General features: G+C 42.8%; 1 protein-coding gene across 4 annotated transcripts; it reads right to left on the reverse strand.

Annotated features, from left to right (window-relative positions):
• mllt1a (MLLT1 super elongation complex subunit a) lies at window positions 1-23,234 on the reverse strand. Of its 4 annotated transcripts, none has more exons than XM_035647593.2 (12): window positions 23,078-23,234; window positions 17,682-17,862; window positions 16,292-16,374; window positions 15,266-15,409; window positions 13,906-14,025; window positions 12,518-13,171; window positions 11,941-12,031; window positions 11,526-11,637; window positions 9,757-9,856; window positions 9,058-9,126; window positions 7,950-8,021; window positions 1-7,751 (listed from the first exon to the last, which is right to left on the reverse strand). In XM_035647593.2, the coding sequence occupies exons 1-12, from the start codon at window positions 23,087-23,089 to the stop codon at window positions 7,623-7,625; spliced, it is 1,767 nt and encodes a 588-aa protein (XP_035503486.2). In that variant the 5' UTR covers window positions 23,090-23,234; the 3' UTR covers window positions 1-7,622. The 4 variants fall into 4 exon arrangements, with proteins under 4 accessions (XP_035503486.2, XP_035503484.2, XP_035503485.2 ...); XM_035647591.2 differs by having other exon boundaries at window positions 9,049-9,126; XM_035647592.2 differs by having other exon boundaries at window positions 9,058-9,129.
• Between the last annotated feature and the right edge of the window lie 54 nt (window positions 23,235-23,288).

A 23,288-nucleotide genomic window follows, 5' to 3' on the forward strand; every position in this document is an offset into this window, starting at 1 on the left:
AACAGTACTTAATGACTTTATTAATATGATTTCAAAATAAAAAATAACATTAAAATAACATGTTTTTGTCCGCGTCAACAACTTGCATCGTATGGCCACATGGTGGCATTTATGCCAAGTCTTTATTTTTAAAAAATACCAAATTGTTCTTCTGCCATCCAGTTCATTTGTTCTGCCCCCGTTGTTGTGTAGCCCTGACCACATGTATGGACACAGTTCAGACTCCACCCACCCCTCCCCCTTACTCAAGTAAAAAAAAACAAAAAACCTTTATATAAATACAGGCGAACCCTGTCCCCTTGTCACAGACACAATATGACGACCACTGACACAGGAAACACCCCGTCTGCACATGCCCCCCTCCCACCCTCCTCCACATATTTGCAACGAACCGTCAACATTTTTTTGCTTCTTCCTCGTCCTCTTTAAGATCCACACAGTAGATATTCTACCTTTTGCTGTTTTATACACTTATTATATATAATAAAGTCGCAGCTGAAACGCTCCACTCCCACAGACCTGCTCATAGAGTTGCGAAGTGGGAGTGTGTTTTTTTTCTTTTCTTCTTCTCCATTCCGTTTTCCCCCATTTTCAATTTTGTTACTTTCATCTAACATCAATGTCGCTCAACACAGAAACACAGGACTCTCCTTGATGAGTTGTCCATCAGTACAGGTTCATGTCGGGACCACCGTTTTCAAATTACGTAGACTTTTTCGAAAGATATCATAGTGTTTTTGGCATAGTGGACCCATGAGCCTCAGCTGCCGTTTGCCATGGAGAAGAAGCCAGATAGAGGTGCGAGTCAGAGCAGCAGGTGGATTCAAAAACGATTTGCGGTCATAATTCGTGACAAACCGTGGAACCACAGTTTCTGAATTCATCAAAAAATGACAACCAAAAAACAAAAAAAGAAATAAAGAAGACTGAACAAATTTCATCTGCAGAATTTGCTGAACTGCTTCCTGGGAGTCATACTTAACTAACCAGATGCCATTTTTTTACACAGGTTGTAATAGAGAGCCCACGTAAAACTGGCATTTATGCATTCTTTTGTTACAGCAGTAAGAAAACCTCGGAATCCCACTGACATTTGTAACTAGGCTAATATCGAGTGAACAGTGTGTGGTTGTGGCTCCATAGGTTTTAAATGTCCCTAGCGTTGTACCATCATTCACTTTGTGTTGTGTTCTCCAGCCTTTGCCCAATAATATTTCCCATAAGCCCTCGACATTTTTTGGATTCACATCACAGCTCAACCGATAAAAATAGCCCCCATGAGTGAGTTGAAGGGTCGTGATCCGTTCACACACACACACACACACACACGTCTGTAGTAACAGCAGGACAGAGAGGAAACGGAAAAAAATGTAAAAGTTTGAAGACGGCAGAGGATACAACTGGAAAGATGGAGATTGATTTTTTTTTCTCAAACAGAGCATTGTTGAGTTTTATGGATCGGGATGAAATCACATTTCAATAACTTAACTAGCTGCACTGTTGTGCTCTATGTTGAAAGTAAACTTCAGGAGCATAGGTAGATAGGTACTTTAGAGAGATAAGTCCCCCTCATCTATGCTCCTGAAGTTTACTTTCAACATAGAGCATAACTTTTTTTTTCCCAGAAAGACTAAACGAGAGGCTATGCGAGTGACGGATCAGATGTTGGCCTGGACGGGACGTCAATGCGTCTGCTTTCACCTTCACGTGGATCTAAAGCTGTGAACGTGACACAAATGTGAGTCACATGACGTCGTGTAGGGGGGAAATTAACGAAAGGCTCAAAACAGCTCGGCACAACTTCGCAAGCTCTGTCGATTCCTACGGTTGTGTTTCTTCAGGCTTCACGTTATCGGAACAGTCAAATTATGCAAATATGACAGTTTCTGCTTGGGTATAGATTTCCATTAATGAGTGAGAGGGAAACAAAATTACCTCCAAACATAACTGGACATGAAACAAACAAAAAAATAATAAACGTTTAGCTCAACAGTTGTGTGGACTCCTCGCGTCCTCGTTCTGGTCCAGTTTTCTGTTACTGGAAGCGGAGGGGTGACAACGTTTAGCTCATCCAGCAAACATTTTCCAACACCTGCTTCTTGGTTTTCAGCTGTCATCAGAATCGTGATACAAAAACAAAACAAAAAAACCCCCACACATACAGGGAACATCCCCATATCAACAGTTTATGCCTAAAATAGATTCAACAGGCATGTTTGTTTGTGAATAATAGTGACCAAACATGCCAAGGTAAAGACAATTAAATAAGAAACAAAAATAAAACAAAACAAAAGGTTGGCAAAAAAAAACCTCAATTCATATTGTATTGCATGTAAATATTGTATAAAATCCTTAAAAATACAGTTCAGGTAACTACGTAAGTACTGAAGTCATCACAGCCAAAAGTGCAGAGGTCCATAAATAAAACATTGACTGTGGGTAAGACAGTGGGTCTTCTCTCGAGTCCCCGTTCGACTCCCCCCTCTCCACCGCCACAAGGGGCTGAATGAGTGCCTGGTCAAAGGTCAGAGTTCATGAACTAGGACTTAAAAGGTTCCCACATTGATGTACAGAGAAGGGCACAAGAAGAAAAGTCCCCCCCAACCCAAACCAATTCCCTCCTTTCGCTAACAAACACACTCGCAGACGCACAAACGTCACTCACACAGTTGCAGAGTTCATTCTCAGTAATCACGGCCTGAAGTTCTGTTGCCAGAGGCACACCTCGAGAAAATGACTGAGGGGGGGGGAAGTGAGGGCAATGAGGGGAGGGGAAGAGGGGAGGGGGGGTTACTGCAGGGCACATAAGACGGCAGGGATCCAGGTTTTTCTTATTTTTTCTTCTTCTTCCTCTTCTTCTTCTTTTTGAGACACATTTTCCATGCTCAGGCGGCGTTTACAGTACGGGCAGTGGGAGTGTGTAGATGTCGCTGAGCCAGGCAGGCAACAGAAGAAGAGGAGGAGGAGGAGGGGGGAGGAATTAAAGCTATCAGAGCGTCAGAATGAAAAAATACTGTCGACAAGAGGAAAACTGAAGAGGGGGAGGGATGTTCATTGAAGGTCTGTACCACAGTGGTTTGGTGTGTGTGTGTGTGTGTGTGTGTGTGTGTGTGTGTGTGTGTGTGTGTGTGTGTGTGTGTGTGTGTGTGTGTGTGTGTGTGTGTGTGTGTGTGTGTGTGTGTGTGTGTGTGTGTGTGTGTGTGTGTGTGTGTGTGTGTGTGTGTGTGTGTGTGTGTGTGTGTGTGCTTAGCTTAAAGGGGCCACAGGAACTAACACACCAGGGGCCTGAATCACGAAGCAACTTAACCTTACTCCGGCTTTTCTTTGAGCTTTTTTTCGGGGGGCTTCAGTCTCACGAAGCTGGTTCACGGCTCTATTAAAAACAACAACAACTCACCAAAGCTTGCTCACTTTAAAAACGAAACGGGAAAAAATAAACATGCAAACTCGAGCATTGCAACAATCACACGTCATAATAACCGGTCGAGTGTTTGATTAAAACCGCTGATCCCTGCGGGGATGTCAGGATGTATATTCAGACTTTAAAATTGTTATAGAAGAAAAGTAGGTAATACAGTGTAAACACGATGGAAATACAAATAGTAGAAGAATACTAACTGATTCATGCTATAGTGAAATGCTTAAATAGTCAATATGTAAGAGCGAATATTATATTATAGTTGAGCTACAATGATTGGTTGATTAAAAGTCTAAATTAATCATGAATACCTTTTTGTTGAAGCTCCACTGTATAAGATTTATTTCTTTATTGAGTCTTTTATTTATAAATTTCTCTGCACCCAAGGCGACGTCTTCACTGTGCTCGTTTTGGCCAAAGATTTTCAGTTCAGTGAAGCGCCTTTTCTTTGAGAATTTTTGGTGATTTTTTTGCTGTTGAAGATTTATCAATTATCAAAAAAGTTGCCAAATTACTTCTCTTTTGATCAGCTAATCGATCAGTTGACTAATTGCTGCAGCACTGCAGCTGTGACAATGCACTCTGATGCGTCCAGCTGATATTAAAACTAATAGACTCAGACGTGGAAACACTGCGGCATAAAATTCACTTGTAGCTTAATGTTCAGTGTGCGGACATTGATTTTTAATAAAGATAGTCAATATTATATTACTGAGCTGCCGTAATGGATCATAAATGCAAAATAGACTGCACAGTACCAAGAATCTTGATTAATTACTCCACTGTAAATGTTAAATATTGATAACTATGGCCAAGTTGCCTTTTATAACGTTTATGTAATCCAAGGAAATGGCAAGCAATGAAAATACAGAAATGCAAAAGATATGTTTTAAAACAGTGTGAGGGTTCTTCAGTTTAGTTTTGTCAACTGTAAAATCAATATCCACCTCAGGCAGTGCTCTACGGTCATCTCTAATAAAAGGAATAGGAACACTTAAAAAAGCATTGATGATACGGGAACTCTGGAAAATATCGGAAAATTGGGTCCTGATATTTTCCAGGGTTCGCTGTTAACGTATGACGAACGCAGCAGGAGACTTTCCAGACAGGTGGTGCCAGGGGAGATCACCCACTTGCCCACAAGTTTTGGTCAATTTTAAATTTGCCGACATTTGCTTCCCGTTCGGAAAATTTGGGGAAAAGGTCGGGACGACAGCGCATGTCTGAAAACAGCTGACGTGTTGCTTTGTGCTCATTATCACTCGTCTTATGTAGGTTTTGATCTGACCCTCTAAACGGATCCTTCTCTGGGCTTCGTGATCTAACTTAGTTAAAGTGAGCCAGCTTCATGAGACCAGTCAGCCTGGGTTACAGTTCTCTGTCCCGCCCACTCATCTTGTGTCGTGACGCAGGCCCCTGAGAAACATTTTCATGTTTAATATTAGGGAAAGAAAACACATGAAGTGCTTTGCTTAGCTTATATTTCTGACTGCTTGTCCTTTGTAGAATGCTGCTCATGTGTTGCTAACTTGGTATCAAACACCTCACCGTCAGTTCAAATACTTCAATCCACTTGAAGAAGAGGGGAACCCCGACCCTAATCAACGACAAACCGCCTCACAGAAACACACGACACAGCAGAAGGCAAAAAGTTGCTAGAGTTAATGAATGTAACTACCACAGTCATCTGATGCTTCCTCTGATGAACACTGACTCTAATCTCAGAAAGCAAGGACATAAAAACATGACCGCCATCGATGAAAGATTGCCATCTGGAAATTTCTAGAGGGCTCGACGAACAGAAACGTCACTGATTAAAAAGGACAACAGCCTACGAAGACACTGGGAAAGGAGAAGCTGGGAGGGGAACGCCGTTAAGACAATACTGGATATTCAGGCATCCCACTTAACACTTGTTTCCCCCCGAGGTGGGGGGTATTTCGAGGGTGGTGGGTGGGCGGGCAGGTTCAGGATCTGTGTGACCATGGCTAAAAGAGCGCACACCACCCCCTCGCACTGCAAGTCGCAGAAAAAAAGGCACTAGAGTGGGGCTGTTGCTAGCCGTAGAAAAGTAAAAGCGATATATACATTCATAGCTCACAGGTTATCTCGACCGTGGTCTGGGAATAAATACACAAAATGCACTTGTAGAAAAATAAAACGTAAAAAAAAAGCGTGGCCCCTATTTTATTTCTTTTTCTCATTTTTGGATTCTGGGAGACGAGTATGGCTACTTTGTCACGGCTGTATTTTTTGGATTTTTTTTTTCTTCTCCAAACCCTCCCTCCCACCACTTAGAAGGCAATTCAGGAGTGATCCTCCACTGCTCTGGCCACGAGCAGTCGAGCCCTTTCATGCACGCCAATATGGGAATAAGGGAAGAGGAGGAGGAGGAGGAGGGTGATGAGACGGGATGGAGTGAGGGAGCTTCTGAGGGAAGGGGGGGGGGGGGGGGGGGCGGTGTTGGTAGGAGGTCAAGGCTCAGCTTTCAGTGCGAGGAAATAGAGGGGGGCACACTCAACAGAGACGTTTTCAGATTTCAGACAACAGAGAAATGTCATCACACACACACACACACACACACGCACGCACGCACGCACGCACGCACGCACGCACGCACGCACGCACACGCACGCACACGCACACGCACACGCGCACACACGCACACACACGCACGCGTCTCAGTTCTTCATGTACAGTGTTCAGTATAAGGACCTGGGAGACGAACCTGAATCTGGCTGCCACTTTCCTTTCACCCCCCTGTGTAGCATTCAAAGCAGTAAATGTATATAATAAACACACTATGATGTAGTTTTTTGCAGCAATAATAATCCCTCCATTATCTAAACCCTCTTTATTCTTTAAGGATCACGGGGGAGCTGGAGCCAATCCCAGCTGACATTGGGCGAGAGGCGGGGTTCACCCTGGACAGGTTATAATAATAAAATTTTAAGTCTTTACCAATGTATCAATGGCCCAAATATAACACTATATTATTTCTGAAAATTCATTTGAAAAGTGGGGTTTGTCCAACTTCAGAAAATCTGATATTCGTTTTGAATACAGTGTCGCCATTACAGCGGCTAAGTGGACGTCTTCGAGTCTGTTTATGGTGTCTTTCTGTTTCTGAAGGCCGGGATTTAATATGAGGAACTAAATTCATCACAAGCCAAAGAATTACCGCCATCACAGAAAACAGGCACCTCGAATATATAAAATTAATTATGTCCGCATACAAGACCGTGACACAAAAAGCGGTGAGTATCTGACCCCATTTCACAGAGAATTGACTTCAAGGATGACGACTCTTTCCCTAGTCTTTTTCCAAAAACATAACCTGGTTCGTCTTAAAATTTGGTCGACACGGTACATAAATAAACATTTATAACTATATTATAGTGTGGTATAAACCATTTGCTTAATGTTAATATAGTGCCTATAAATAGTTATAAATGCTTAACTGGGGGGGGGGGGGGGGGGGTGCCAAAGCAAAATGTCACCTGAATGTGTATTTGTTTGGTGTGTCTGTTCAGTGGAACGAGGGAAACCGGCAGTCGTTTGTACTTGGGCATCGCGAACAAAGTGAAGTCAGTAACCACAAACATAACATCTCCTCTTAAACCTCAGCGGTGCTCGCACACACACACACACAAACAAACACACACACACACACACACACACAGGCACGCGCACACACATAAACGCGACTCGAGAGTATGTTGGGAGAGAAATGAGCTCCAGCTGACAGCAGGGGGAAGGGAACTGGAGTGTTCTGCTGGGTATAAGAAGTGTGCGTGTGAAGAGGAGGAGGAGGAGTATTGGGTTTGCTTAGGAGGGAGTGCAGGAGGGTGAAGGGGGGGTGTGGGGTGCATTCCACAGCTCTACACAGACTCAAAAAAAGAGACGTGTGATGAAAATCCTGACTGTAGACGGAGATCGGCTACTCCAGCGCTCCCTTCTACAACTCCTCCTCCTCCTGCTGCTGCTGCTGCATCCTCCCCAGCGTCACGTGATAATTGGTGTGTCTTCATGTGTGCTTGGGTTTGACTGTGTGTGTTTCTGTTTTGTGTGGTAGTTGTTCAATGTTTCAGTCAGACCTGTGAGACAGCCGCGGCTGACGCGACTGCTTGTCGCCTCCCCTAAAGAGGAGAAGAGGTGGCGAGTTGACTTCCGCTGCCATCCACACGCCGGTTTCCAATTCCTGTCACGTGGCCGTCGCCTCCAGGTAGCTCTGTAGTTTGCGGACGGTGGACTCGTCCAGTGAAAAGAGGTCAAAGTCAAAGGTGGTGTTGGTCACGTTGAAGTGGCCCGTCTCCTCGATCAGGTTGACGATCTGACAGATGAGAGGAGAGATCGATTATTATCTTTTACCATATAAACATCTTTCATGACACATTACTAACTATTAAAAACTCAACATTTTTGTTTGGGTACCTTAACAAAGATGGTATGTAAATGATTTGTCAATTTAGAATTAAATATAGTCAAAACATTTTCTGAGGTAATGTTTAAAAAAATCGTGAACACACACCTGCTGTAGGACATTACGCTCTCTTAAGGCCATCAGTCTGCGATGGAGGTCCACCAGCTCTTCTGTGTAGGCCTGCAGTTTTAGATAAGAGAGGAGAGTGAACACGGTCAGAACAGTATTAAAAGACAAGATTAGTGTTTGAATGTCAAGAGAAAAATGTCAAGATTCAGTGCAGAAACTCAAGTAATTTTGTAAATCTGAATTGGGTGATTTCCCCTCTGTATAGTGCAAAATGGTCAATCTAAAAATAACCACTTGGCCTTCTTCTTTTGTTTTTTCTTTATATTAATCCGAATGTCTAAGGGTTATAGGGATATAGTAGAAAAGAGGTAGTTCATACAAAGTGTTTTCTCTCCACGCAGACATAGTTAATGTTGCACTCAGTGGATCACATGACAAGTGATATACTTGATAGTTTTGCAACGAATCAAAAAAGAAAACGGAGCTAGAGAAGAGTTGGACAGCCACAGTGCTCCTCATCTAACCGGAGAGTCTATTTTCTAATGTCAGTAGTATTCAATTAATTTTTCATGAAATGAAGCTCATTAAACCTTCGGGGAAAACTAGCAGTGGTGGAACAACAATCCCGTATTTAATGACAGCGATAACGAGATGTGATGCATCAGGATTTTTCCATTCAGTCAAAATCTGGTGCTCAGCTTACCAAATGCTTTTCATGGAAACATATATACACACATAAAAACGTGGCATTTACAGCTTTGTTTTAGCAGCACGTTTCTGCGGCAGATAAATACAACACCGAGAACAGCAGCTCAGAAAATCCATGGTACACCACCAACAGCAAGAGTTTAACTTTTGATTCGTTTGTTTTTTACTACATACTCAAGTAAACTCCTTCCTTTGTCAGAGTATGATTTGATGTCCATCTCCATTACACTCAGCAGATGAGACTTTATCACTGCTTAAATCATCTTGTTAAAGGCCAGAGACTGTCTGCACATCTGGATCAATTCACTGGCAACTACTACATCTTGAATTCATTAATGCACTCACTGAAGGATGACAAAACAATGTGTGTGTGTGTGTGCATGTGAGAGAGAAAAAGAGAGAGAGTAAAAACATAAAAAGTTTGATTTACCCTTCCTACCTTGTCGTATCCCTTCTTCAACACCTTCTCCGAGCGAAACGAGGAATCTGGACTCTTTCTGCCCGACACCTGCTGGACAGAGATCAGAGAAGAGGAGGAGAGAAAGCACAGAGTGAGAAGATACAAAGGAAAAGAGACAAGATGTGAGAAAATGAGACCATCGAGGAAACCCACGACAGTGAACGCAGCTGAAATGTGAGCGGAGGCCTGGTACAGGGTTGAAAACACAGAGGACTCTGTCTACTTGCTGAATGGGTTCAGGATATTTTGGATTTAGGCAATGAGCCACATAAAAAAAATACAGCATGTATTAAAAGTCATGAGTCATCTCTGTCTGAAAGACTTGGTCTGTTGTTTATTATTGTTTTGATAGTACTACTCATACTTGACTTTCTCAAAACACACAAAACTAATTTCCCTTGTTCATTTTTACACACAAAAGATTCAAACCACACGATTCTTCAGTAAAATGAGCCTGTTGGTCGAGGATCATGTCGACAACTAACGAATGCACATATTGTATAGAGACACCTGACACAAATTAACACTATAATATTGAGAATAAATAAAACCATAATCGTAAACAATTGTAAATGGCCCATGTACAATTTTAATACTTGTTTTCTGCTCAATCAATTTCAGTATCTGTCACAATGTCAATGAGAGAAGGCCGCGACACGAGAGGTCCGTGTGACTCACTTTGTTGTTGGAGGAGCTGTGTTTCTGTGGGGGCGGGGCGGGGTCTCGACTGGGGCGGTGCGAGCCGTCACTGCTGTCACTCTCGCTGTCCAGGCTGAGTCTGCGAGGGGGATAGTGCGAGGTCAGAGGTCAATCACTGTCAGAAAAATATGCATTATAACTAGCTAAAAAGAACATGCTGATCTTAGAGAGAACAGCCTGCACTCCTCGTATACAGACGTGATCTTTGTATTTCCTGTTGTCTACTATGGAGGCAGAAGCACCTCAGGGAATTTGTGACCCTGCAATGTGACTCAGGAAACGCATGACCCTGCAATGTGACTGTCTATATAGACAACTGTTGTTAGTATGACTTTATCTGTAATCAAGTACCACCCAGATATACGTTGCAAAGGGGAACCATCCATCATCCTTAAATATCATTGCATGTCCTGTATTCGAGGGACAAACTCTGTACTCAGACACTGTGCTGTTGTATTGACTTGTCCCCTTGCAGCAAGAATATATTAAATGTTACTACTTGCCTAAAAACCGAATTCAACTTTCTGTGTTCATTTTTTCAGCAGATTATTCCAACAATCACACCCAGACTGACGGGCAGAACCCACTGTCAACATCAGTTCTTTCTGGCTTCTTTCAGTGAAGGAGACTAAAATTAAATAATCGAATTGAGTAAAACAAACAAACTGGCGAGATTGGAAGAGGAAATTCAAGGTGCCTACACAGGGCTCCAGAGTGCGGCCATTTTGTTGGCGTGACCCAAAAATCTGTCCGACTAAACATCCACATACTACAAAGATCTGCTTCTACTCTGCCTCCGATGGGCTTTTTCCACCAACAGGGAACAGGCTCTGTTCTGGTTCGCACGACAAACTTTGAACCGTTAAGATAAAGATTAAAGCATAAAAACTGAAAAGTTGATTTAGAGCCATCACCAAAATAAAGCGAGTTCTTCGTCGCGAACCATGACAACAATGGCGGGCGTGACGCTGTCATTGCAAGGCTTTTTTCTTTTTTAAGTGTTCATCTTGCGTCTAAATCTTTTTATTTGAGAAGTTGGTCCATGCTTGTTTTTTGCGGGTTTAAAAAATATCTGCAATAGCAGAACAAATGCTTTCCGGTAATCGATGCGCTCCACCATCTTGCTGCTACCACTGTTTACTTCTGTTGTGTCCTCCTTTGGCGATGCGTCCATGATTACAATGGTTCCGCTCAAAACTGGAAAAATTGGAAACGCAGGCCAATTCACTAGGCGGCACTTAAGTTCAAATAACCCTGGACAGAACCGTTTCGAGAACCAGTTCCCTGTTGGTGGAAAAGGGCTGATTGGCTCTGACCTTGATATTCTTCGCTGAATGAAGGTTGGAAAAAAAAAACAAGGCCCCCCCCTGTTCGCCTCCTCAACCATAAAACACGCTGATAAATCGAAATGAAGAGAACTATTGATTGTTTTTCATCAAGAAAAATGCTGTGCTGCCCTTTACACATGTCCCTGACCGTGAAAGACCCAACATCATCAGCACTGTCATCCGTCTTACCGCTCCCCGGTGTCAAGCTGAGTTCTGCCTGCCTACATAGAACTACAGCCCTGTCGCGGTAACTCGCAAGTTAAAGCAGAACTCTGGACATAAGACAAAATACGGCTCAAACAATGGTGCAATATTCTTTGTCATGGTCATCAATGAGAAGTTATGTCAATGGCTTATTAAATTTCCGTGGCTTAGATATGATAAAACACCCGATGAAAAAGGCAACGTCAAACGACGGACCGAGAGTCGCGGTTGGGGGGGTTGGTCTTGATGGGGGTCTCCTCCTCTGAGCTGCTGTCGTCATCATCCGACTCTTCTGACTGGATCTCCTCCACCATGGATCGAAGGGGGCCTGCGACAGAATCACACCAACTTTGAACTCTGACCATGTGAAAGTTAGTGTTGACTCATCATCGGTCATTCTTTAGAGTTAGTTCTCAAAATGCTTATGTATTAAAATATATATATTTAAACAATAATTATTATTATTTAGTCATCACCACAGCAACACAAAACATTCTGATAATCCTTTAATTTATTGTGTTACCAGGGCCTTTAAGCAAACTAAAAAATTCCAAAGCTTTATCAAAATTTTAAATAGACCCAAATCTTTCACGTAACCTCTCCAAAGAAACAATCTATAAACAAACTTTACCTTGCCCTTGTTTCTGTCCCGGCTCAAAGTCTGAGTCTGAACTGGAGTCAGAACTTGAGCTGGAGTTGGAAGGACTGGAAGGGGCCGACTGCTGTAGTAGGACAAGAAGGAAAAATTAGAGTCAAAGAGAGGAAAAGAGATGGGATAACACTAGAATTACGGCCATGTGGTCGTACCTATCGTATCATCAAAATTATTTGTTTATGTTTTGCGATTTCACAGTAACCTTGACCTTTGACCACCAAAATCAGCTCATCCATTAGTTGTGCCAAATTTAGAGAAATGCATTCAATGTATTACTGACATGTCGCGTCCACAAGACTAGGACGTATGTATGCACTTATGCACGGATGGATAACTGGAAAAATAAAAAATCTACTAGTCAACTAACTGATTTAGAAAAAAAAGCAAACTGAGCAACGAGGAAAAGATTTATCTGCCACCATAAATGAAACTTAACGATCACAGATTACATTTTAGAACAGCGTGTGATTATAAAACAACATAAGAAGTAAAAAGAAAGACAGAAACAGCTCAGCTCTGTGAAGAAGTGAGAGCTCCTCTCTAGCCCACGTACCTCTGACTTCGAAGAGGCTTCGTCTTCTGAATTGGACTCTTCCGACTCTGGTAGTTTCTTGGGCTCCTTCAGCTCCTGCGTGTCATTTTTGCCTTTGGCCCAGCGACCTTTTTCCTTAGAGGGTTTCTTCTCAGCGTAGGGCTGACTGGCCGCAGACGACGAGGAGACACGAGGGGAGGTTCCTGTGAAGGCTCCGCTCGTCGGCCCCTTCGGCCCCTCAGAGCTGCCCTTCTTCTGCTTCTTCGCGCTGGGTTTGGGAGATTCCACGGTGGAGGGCCGTTTCCCCGGAGCTTTGGACTCTGCCGGCACTCCTCCGCCTCCTCCGCCTCCTCCGCCACCCCCTCCACTCCCAGCCCCCCCTCCTTTAGGGGACATGCCCTCCATCTTTGACTCCTTCAGGGTGAGCTTAGGCTCCTTGAATGCCGCCTTGGGAAGGACCTTCACTTCGTCTTTCACTTTGATCTCTGCCGGCTTTTTTGAAGATGAGGATGAGGAAGAGGAAGGATCTCGGCCACTCTTGCTGCTTCCATCTCTGTCGTCTCCTTTCGACGTGGCTTTGCTCTCAGAGTCTTTTCGGGGCCGTTCGCGGTGCTCCTTGGTCAGCTTGTGAGGTTTCGGTCCTTTGCTTCCACCACTTCCTTCTTTGCTGGGTTCCTGGAGAGAGGGAGAAAATAGAACACCAATGTCAGAGGCACTTTACTCTTAAAGCATTCGGCTCATTCACGCCCAGCTGCTCAAAGCCCTTGTTAGGGATGTTTAAGGACATTGTCCCCATCCTCTGTTCCTACATCAGGCCTTGCCAAAAAAGTGGTGGTCAACAAACACCTACTCACTGCTGTACATAACACTGTAGATTCAAGAAACTCAGCTATGAAATAACGAGGAGCAAATTTGGTTTACCAAAAGTACAATTTCGAGTTAGTCACTAATCTTTGACTGTTTCTCCAAAACCAGACTGTGCCTGGGAAAAACAAGATGAGGAATTTGTAGAGAGCCACACACGATGTTCTACACACAGTGACATTTAATTTGAGTCAGGCATGAAGACCTTTGAAAAACAGGGATAACACTGGGAAATGTGAGGGCCCAGCTTTCTGTCTTCTCCTAATACGTCCCCTATCCTGGCATATAAGCAGACACATGCATACAGATGCTCAAAAAAAGTTGGCAGTGGTTCAAGGCCTGAATCATCCTGCTCCAAAGACTCATTTAATAACTTTGTTTATGACACATCATGTTCATTGAAACATTTACCCCTATATTTATTCAAAGACTAGAATGATCAATGAAGATGTGACTTCCAGGTTAAATATACTGCGTGATTGAGAAAGCCGAGGATGCTACGGTTGATAGTAACAGGATTATTTTTTGTTGACACGTTAACCAACCTTTGACACGTGAGAAGTCTTGGTCTTCTTGGGGTCTGAAAAGGCAGAGAGGGGGATGGTGGGGAGCATTGGATAATCCGGATTGGGTCTGGCTTCTGCCCCCTCTGGAACCACCAATACCTGAAATTAAGGAGAAGACATTCACTAATGATGCCATTTAACTTTTAAAGACACTTGTCTGCTGCCTTCATTTACTTCAACTGAGGACAAAACCAGGCTGTTATAGATTTGTGAAGAGTACAGAGCTATTTTGGACCCCCCCGCCCCCCGGTTCAAGAGGTAAAGTCCCACTCATCTTTCCCGTAGACTGTAGACTGTTTCCCATTAGCTGATTCACCGTTATGCTTCGATCAGCATGAAACTCTTCCGCTTCAATCAGGGCAAATGATTAACAAGTGCATTAGAAAATGTGAGGTTCATCAAAAGTACAAGGCTCTGTACATATAAAAAAAAAAACATTGAGGGGGAAATAGGACTTTAACTAAAGATGAATGATTTACATTACCAATTAACCCTTCATATTTTTTTTATATTTGGAGCATTTGGGCAAGAAATATCCAATCACAGAGGTTGAGATTAAAATGTACTGAAGTGTTGACAAAAATTATTATTCAAACTGCAACTTGAATGAATTTACTTCTTAAGTGGATTATTATGAAGATTTTTTTAATACCAAATACATGCCAATGGAATTTATTATCCATTTCATGTAAAAACATTTATTATCATATAATTGTTTTTACTCCCAAGCAGTGTCATAATGCTGAATTTAATGAATTTAATTGGAGCATTATAAAAGGGAGGGATTTATTCATCAACGTAAAAAAAGTGAAGAGAAGTCTTTGTGAAACTGATATTTTCGTTTTATGACACAACAGGCTTCCCGGCTACTACATCATGCAGCGATGACTGATTTTGCTTTAGGTCTGATTGTGCCGACTCAAACTCCACCAAAAATAAGGATTAAATAACCTCCCGTGCGCACGCACGCACGCACGCACGCACACACACTAAAGTGTCAAACAATACCACTTTGAGTGTTTAGTTACAGGTGTATTACATCTCCCATCAGTCTGCAAAACAAATCGGTCATTTGTGTGACAAACATTACGCCCTACGAAAGGCAATCATGACCAACAGATACCCTGCAGTTACGATAGTATTTAAAAAAAAATAATCATACAATATATCCAGTATCTGGTCTATTTTGGAAAAGCAGCATATTTATGAAGGGTACTTCTACAAAGATAATAACCAGAGTGAGTGAGTGAGTGCACTGTTGTTGACTAAAGTATCTCGCTTTGACGACAGTTAGTTATTCAGTGATCAGTTAGTGATTCAGCGTGTCAGGCTGCCTCACCCCTCCGGCTTTGATCAGCTTTCTCCTGAATTCTTTGGTGGGGTTGTTAAAGGTGAGCTTCTCACAGCGCAGGTGGTTGACCGGAGGGTTGCCCTCCAAGTTAAGGAACAGGTCGTAGTTGAAACACACCTTCTTTGGCTCCTCCTGCAAAACAAAAACAAAATATTTTTTTTGTATTACGTTAATCAGTTCTAAGTCTTAATATTCTAATAGTCATTCTGCGTTACTACCCTACATGCAGTCACCTCCCAGTACCTTTACATTTCCCAACAAAAGATAAAGCTGAATGGGTGGACTATCACCCTGGTCAATAAAACAGGCATACGTCTGGCACACTGATAAAACAACTAACATTCCTGAGAGAAGCTGTACAAATGTACGGTGGGAGAAGATTAAAGCTGATATATATACACATCTCTTGCTTCCCTTCAACTATTTCCTTGATCTTCTTGACAGATTTGTCCACAGAGTAAAAGTTAACTGCACATAAAAGGGAGGATATACCATTTTTGGAGGAAGTCCAGAGGTCTCATATTATGAAGACCTGAGAAAGTGTGCAAATAACTCTTAAGTGCTATAATGCAGTGAAAGTAAAGTGGTTCTTTCTTTCCGTGAGTCATTTGATGATGACTTATGATGTCAGTGTTAATTCATGCTAATTAGCATATTATTATATTTCCATTGTAAGTTGTTTGCTTCTGTTCCAAAATATTTTTCCACATCATCCTCAAATTTGCACATTGATCGTTGGTGTTCGGCAAAATGTCTGATTCTCATTCATCCAGGTCATAGTTATCCAAAGAAGTTGAATCGGGAGCAACTGGACTAGGTTGTAGATTCTTGAAGAATCTGTCATTTCAAGAGTCTACAACAAAGTCCAGTTGCTCCTGATTCAACGTCTTTGGATTGACCAGAGTCATATACTAGGTACTGACCTATCTTGTTTCTGAAATTCTCTTCATCGTCTACAACCATACATGATCTAAACCTGTCAGCGGTTTTCTATTGGTGTCCAGTCAATCTCACCTTGTTCTTGAAGTAAACTTCAATGGGCATGAGGAAGCCTGCGTAGCCCGACTCCTCCACTTTGTATGGAGGCTCCTTGCATACTGTGGACACAGAAAGACAAAGTGTCACTGGCATCATGGCATAACAGTAGAGTAGAATAGTCATGGGATAGACATTAGCTTACTTTATTACATCTGTTCTTTAAGGGATCGTGTTCAAAAAGTATAAATCTCAAAAAAATTAAAAAATGTGCAGATGTATCTACTCGCTAATTTCCATCTGCATTCCCTGGGCAGTAAGGATGAAACGGTTACCGGGTTAAATACAAATTTCAATCCTTACCCCCAGCACTATGCAATACATAAGAATAATCTCAGATCATCAGATCTGCATCAAATTAACTTTTTTGGCATTACAGGACAAAGTATGGAAATCTACGCACGTTTTCAAAGCATCAGGGAGCTGATCCATTCCTTAATGGTCTTAAGTGAAAAGGCGGATTGTGCAACGGCAAGTGCTTATTTTAGGGATTCGATAAGCTCCTCTGGCAGGAGACCTTTAAACTCCGATCATTAAATGAACTAAATTAATTCCAAGTCCAGTCAAACTTTATACTGGATTATCAAAATGGATTAGTATTACACAGCAACATAATATCCCTAGTTCACTGTTCATGGAGACTGGTCTTGCACATTCACCTTCTAAAACCAAGAATTTAAGGCAAACCTGTAACGATGAACCGATCGACTAGATGAATTAGCAACCATTTTGACATCCATTAATTACCATCTTCAGATATTTACTGGTTAAAGCTTCACAAATGTGATAGTTTGCTGCTTTTCTTTCCCTCATATTTGATTGTAAACTGTCTGGTGAATAAAACAAGCTATTTAAATACACAATATTTGGCTTTAGAACCTTAGAGTTGACACCTTTCATTCATTTCTTTCATTCTTTTGACAAAGGAGTTAATTATATAAGTAGAAGGCAGCTGAACGGATAGTCAAACAATCATCATCAGATTGTCAGTTGTTTGCTCATATTCTTGTTCTTATTGTATTTTCAACTACATTTCTTCACCTGCCCTTTTTTCTGCTGCTGTTCACACAGATTTTTCTGCATGGGGATCAATAAAGTCTTATCTTATCTTAACCATGAGGAAATACCAAATGTGTAAAAAATCCAATCCAGATTGGGAAGAGTTGGAAAGCTGAGGCAGATTGTCAGAAACTAAAAATTCCACATGACTTATAACTTTACATTCTTTGACAACCATTGCAATCAAATTAAAACTGTCTGCATTTAATCTTGTGGTGTGTGTGTGTGTGTGTGTGTGTGTGTGTGTGTGTGTGTGTGTGTGTGTGTGTGTGTGTGTGTGTGTGTGTTCGCACATTGCTCCTTGTATTACCTCTCTTGGGTTTGGGGAAGCTCTCGTGCAGGCGGAAGACAACCTTCTCTACAAAGTGCTGGATGTCGCCGGTCTCTGGCCCTCGGACAAACACCATCCAGTCGTGGGTGAATCCTTCCGACGTCACTTTCTTCCTAAGCTGGGCTCTGTGGCCAAGCTCCAGCTTCACCTGCACCGTGCACTGAAAAGGGACGAGCAGAAATAAAGTCACAAACGGTGTATTATGATACTCGGCATGTAGGTGTGGGAGCGTATGCACAAGAAAAACAATGTAAAATACGAACTGCGATGGGCAGGATGTGAAGCAACAGATTAGCTCAGATCAGGAAACTGATAAAGTTTCTACACTTTGTACATTTTGTGGTGAGCAGAGGAAGGTCAAATAAATGTCCTTATATTTTCTTCTTCTGATTAAACTGCAAGTGGATTCCCTGCTTTCTCACAGTGAAAAAAATGTACAATGGCATGAAAAGGTCTGTACAACCCTGGTCAGAATTTCTGTTGCTGTAAAACCGCGAAGTGCGTCAAATATGACCAGATTTCCAAAGGGCATAAATCTGAAGATGACACATTTCTTAAATATTTGAAGCAAGATTTTTTTTTTTACACAGCATAGTCAGTACTTAATAACCCTTGTAAGGCAAGTATCACAGTTTGTAAACGCTTTTTATAGCCGGATGAGTCTTTTGATTATTGTTTGGGGGATTTTTGCCTGTTCGTCCTTGAAAAAGTGTCTTGATTCTGTAAGATCAGATTCTTTGGTCATCTCACATTAACTGATCTTTTGAGGTCTATCCACAGATTTTCCATTATATTTAGGTCAGGTGACTGTGAGGGCACCAGTTTGCACCTCTTGACCAAAGGTTTCTTTTTTATTTAAACTTTATGACTTGTTTCCAAAATGGATCAAGTTTGTTGAGATGTAAAAAATAGTATTTAATATTCTTGTCACTGGTGTATTTCTTATGTTACTCCTTACAGATGACCTGAAGTTGGAGAAGAATCATAAAAAAGGACGGATGAATTTACCAACTAAGAAATAACAAATTTAAGGACAACATAATAGTGAGTATTTTCCTGGCAGTTTTTGCTAAAAGCACATAAAAACAAATCATGTTACTGCGTATAGCAGGCAAGAAAAATTATTCATAATTTAAAACAACACCTTTAAAACTTTGTTGAAGAAACGGAATTAAATGATTTTAAAGACTTGCAGGAACCTCACAAAACAAGCAAAAGCAGCGGTGAGATTAATCCAGTGGACCCATTATTCATTGGTTTCTGATTACCCCTTGAATAAAACATCTGAATCTCTATTTTGAGAGAGTGGACTTTACACTGAAGAGGAGAGTTCGGACACTTGGCCTGGACAAACATGAAGCTGGCCCTAATGACGGTACGCTCCCTGTGGAATGGGAGTGATTATCTGCCCACGAGCCGACAGATCTCAAAGGGTTCGTCCAGAAGAAGGGCACATTGCTGGGCCACCTCTCTCTGCCAAGAACAATGACTGCAACGGGACACACGCAAATGACACCGTGCTGGTGCGGGCGGTGGTGGTGGTGATTGGCATAGCAAGTGGAGGGGCTGTGGAGATGGGAGTGCAAAAGGGAACGAGGGGTGGGTGACAGGAGAGGACAGAAAGGCACTTCATGTCCAGGGGAGGACTGAAGAATGTGGGGATTTGGCCCCGGCACTGAGCAGCTCGTGAGCTGGGACTGAGTGGGGGGATTAGAGGGGACAGGATTGAGATGAGCTGGTGTAACACACACACACACACACACACACACACACACACACACACACACACACACACACACACACACACACACACACACACACACACACACACACACACACACACACACACACACACACACACACACACACACACACACACACACACACACACACACACACACACACACACACACACACACACACACACACACACACACACACACACACACACACACACACTTCCCCTGCCTGGCATTCTGCCCGGCTATTCTGTGGCAGTAATGCCCTTAAACTCCAGTCTCTACCACACCCACAGTGAGCAGCCGTGAACCACCACCACCCCCACACCCCACCCAAATCAACACCACCACCACCACCACCACCACCACCACCACCCCACCTCCCCCACCTCCCCCCCCCCCCCCCCCCCCCCCGAGGCATTCGCAATCAGGAATGTGATAAGGACAACATAAAATTTCAGATGATAATGAGCCACAGAGGAAAACGGTGATTCTACAACAGAAATGAATGGGCACAACAAACATAAAATTAAAGCTTCAAACACAAACAGCCCAGGAGGCATTAAGTTGCTGAGAAAATACTGGATGTAAAACAGAAAACATTATTTTCTTTATTTTATTTTACCATCATATGATATAGACAAAAGAACATACAATAAATTTGGCCATTTTTGTGGGGGGAAATTTGTTAAATGATTGATAGATTATCGAGCGGTAACTGATTACTTTTCTGCAGTCCAAATAAGAAATGTCCAAATAGAATTTTGCATTTCTCAAGGTAAGCAATTCCAATTGTAAAAGCCGGAGAAAGCTAATGTTTGGCATTTTAGAAGAAAAAAGTAATCAATTAATTAAAATGTGAAAATAGCTAATGGCCAATTATGGTTACTTGTTTGATATCAGACAATACATTGTCTAAAGCCCTGCTTTTTGTGTCAAAAAAGTCTGAAACTCATAAATCTTAAATGTAAAGTTTGAAAACAAAGAAAAGCAATTTCTCTTTTTCATAGAAAAAAAAAGACTACAGTTACAGATTAATTCACTGCCAATCAGCGAATATTTTAACTGACTATTTGACATCTTTGGTACTTCCTTTTGGTTAAGATAAGAAGAGATAACAACACACACCTTGTCTTTCAGCTTGACAAAGTACAGACAGGTAAAGAAACCTACACTGAAAGAGACTGACGTGAACTGAAGGAGTCAAACTGTCTGTCAAAGCAAGATGTCAGAAACACCCGAGTGGTTCAGAAACCTATGTCTAAAAATTTCTACCTATAATCAGACAATTAAAAGCCCAGGGGGGGCCAATACGAAGCTAGAAAGATAAAGACAGGACATGTCAACAAACGTTGATGGAGATGGACATTAGTTGAACTGTCTTGACAATATGAAACCCTCGGGACGCACCCCTGAGAAAACAATGGTTTGTGCTCACAATCATTACTAACAGTATCAGATGGACAAAATGACGAAGCACTACAGCTATTTGACCATTCTCGACTAAAGGCGATGCCACCAACACTGAGGTGGTGTTTAAATGCCCCCCCCCTTCTCGCCGTTTCTCATACGCAGTGCTCCAGTTGAGGGGAAATACACATTTTGGCAGACACGTTGGCTCCGGTGAAAACAATCAACTCCCGGCTGCCATGTAAGTAACCCCCCTCATGACCATGTTAATCTCTTCCCGGCTAATAAATGACTGATATGAAGAGTCAGAAAGCTTCCTCCGCAAAGAGGACACACACAAACAAGCAATCATCGCAGCACTTGTGTGATGAGGCGGTGGGTTTCTGCAAAATCCGTCATCCTTCAACCTTAACTACCTGAAAGATGACATGAACCGGGTTCCAAAAAGGTGCTTGTGTTGGAAAATGATCAATCCTGGAGAGACATAAATAGTCGATCTGCAGCACCCACGGAAAACAAGAGAGTCTTGCAAACAGGGTGTGTGTGAATGACTGTGTGGGGAGTCTGAGTCTGCATGACCGCTCATCCCAACACAGACCTGCAGAATTCTCCTCGTAATCCTGAAAGACTAACACGAGGCTAATCGCTCGGTTATCAATAAGTCAGGTACACCTGGCTAAAGCACAACCGTCCATAATATCACAGTATATTTTATCATGCCATATTAAATAATACCGCTTACCACAAAGCTTCAAAGTCACGAGGGTGAATGGAAGCCTCTCTAAAATAGTTTATTAAACATGCATAGCTTTTATTACAAGCCTGCTGTATTAGACTGCATTGTTCTTAATCTACATGTTCCAATTCACTGGCATTTGTGCATATATTTGCATAGTAAGAATGAAAATCTAATGCAAATCCTTTACGTTCAACATAGGTAACAAGTTGACTATCCTTTTTTAACATGAAGCAGAAGAGTTCCTCTGGATCCACACTCACGGATCTAGTTAAAACTTCAAAGGGACCAGAGCTGAATGGGGGACTAGGTCAAAAAAAAAAAGTGGTTGAGCCACTTTCAAAAGGGTGTGTGTGGCCTAACCATGTGAAATACAGTCCCGAATAACCTCAGGCATTTCCACAGAAACCCATCCTGAAGGGAGAGTTTGCACATATGCAATTCGGTTCACCCACTTTCCTGTTTTCTGCAAAAAACTAGGGACATAAATCTTAACTGTGCAAAGAAAAAGAAAAAAAATCCTGTGCATGCACAAGTATCAAGTGTGGAGGCATGATCCTGCAAGATAAAAGGGTGTGTGGGGGGTTATTTTTTTGTACATGCCAAGTCCTTTTAAATAATGCCTTTTAAAATCCAGGGTGCTCCAGCCCATGCAAGGGTGGTCACCATGACTGGATTCAAGTTCACACACACACACAGAGAGAGAGAGAGAGAGAGAGAGAGAGAGATTCCCACCATGCTACATGCATTTTGCTCAACACCAATGCATGCAAAGCGAGTAAGAACTACACGTTAACCAAAAGGTTTGGTAAATAATGCTAAAACATTTCATGAGTTGGGCTAATGTAAGCCCTTGTGTGTGTCTGAACAGGGTTTCAGTGGAGACACCACCCCGCCTCTGCAGCCCCAAGCCTGGGGAGGACGAATCTTTTCTCTCCCCCGGCGCCTTGTAGCGGCTCCTTAGCCTTTAGCCAAGCGGCCGACACTCTCCTGAAAGGTGGACTAGCTAAGCTAAGCTCGGTTAGCTTAGCTTAGCAGCGCCTCGGCTCGAATTGTGTGTGTTTTAGGTGCGCGCTTCTTTTTTTTCTCGACGTGAAGACAACCCGGCAGACGGGGGGACTGGGCACACGGTGCGGGGCTCTTTGTGTGCCCGGCGGTGGCTCCAGCGATGCAGCGGTGCGGAACACTGATGCTACAGCTAGCGGTAAATACCGATGTATGAGTGGCCAGCTAGCATAGCTCCAGAGCCAAACAACTACGAGTTCATTAGCAGCAGGAGCGTTTTCTCTCTCTCTCTCTCCCCCTCTCTCTCTCCCCCTCTCTCTCTCTCTCTCTCTCCCTCTCTCTCCCTCTCTCTCTCTCTCTCCCTCTCTCTCTCTCTCTCTCTCACTCTGCTTCTGGCGACCAGAACAGAAGATTCGTTCCTGCGCTGCCGGCTGCCGAGAAAAGTTCAGAGTCCGGCGGGGGAGACGCAATAAAGCCACTGTTACCTGGTTCTCCATGTTCCTCCGGCCTCAGTGATGGTTGTATTTATTTACAGCGGCGTTTGCAGAGCGTCTCCCCGGCCTCGGCTCCTCATTGTGTGTCAATCCAGCCCAGAAGCGGAAGGCAGACGCGGCCCCTCCCCTTCCAGACGGCCGCTGGCAGGCGACCAAAACAGAAAGCTCCCTCGGCCAATCGGGCGGCGGGGGAATTTAAGCA

The sequence above is a fragment of the Scophthalmus maximus genome, chromosome 13 (assembly GCF_022379125.1).
Source record: "Scophthalmus maximus strain ysfricsl-2021 chromosome 13, ASM2237912v1, whole genome shotgun sequence".
NCBI classification, from domain to species: domain Eukaryota; kingdom Metazoa; phylum Chordata; class Actinopteri; order Pleuronectiformes; family Scophthalmidae; genus Scophthalmus; species Scophthalmus maximus.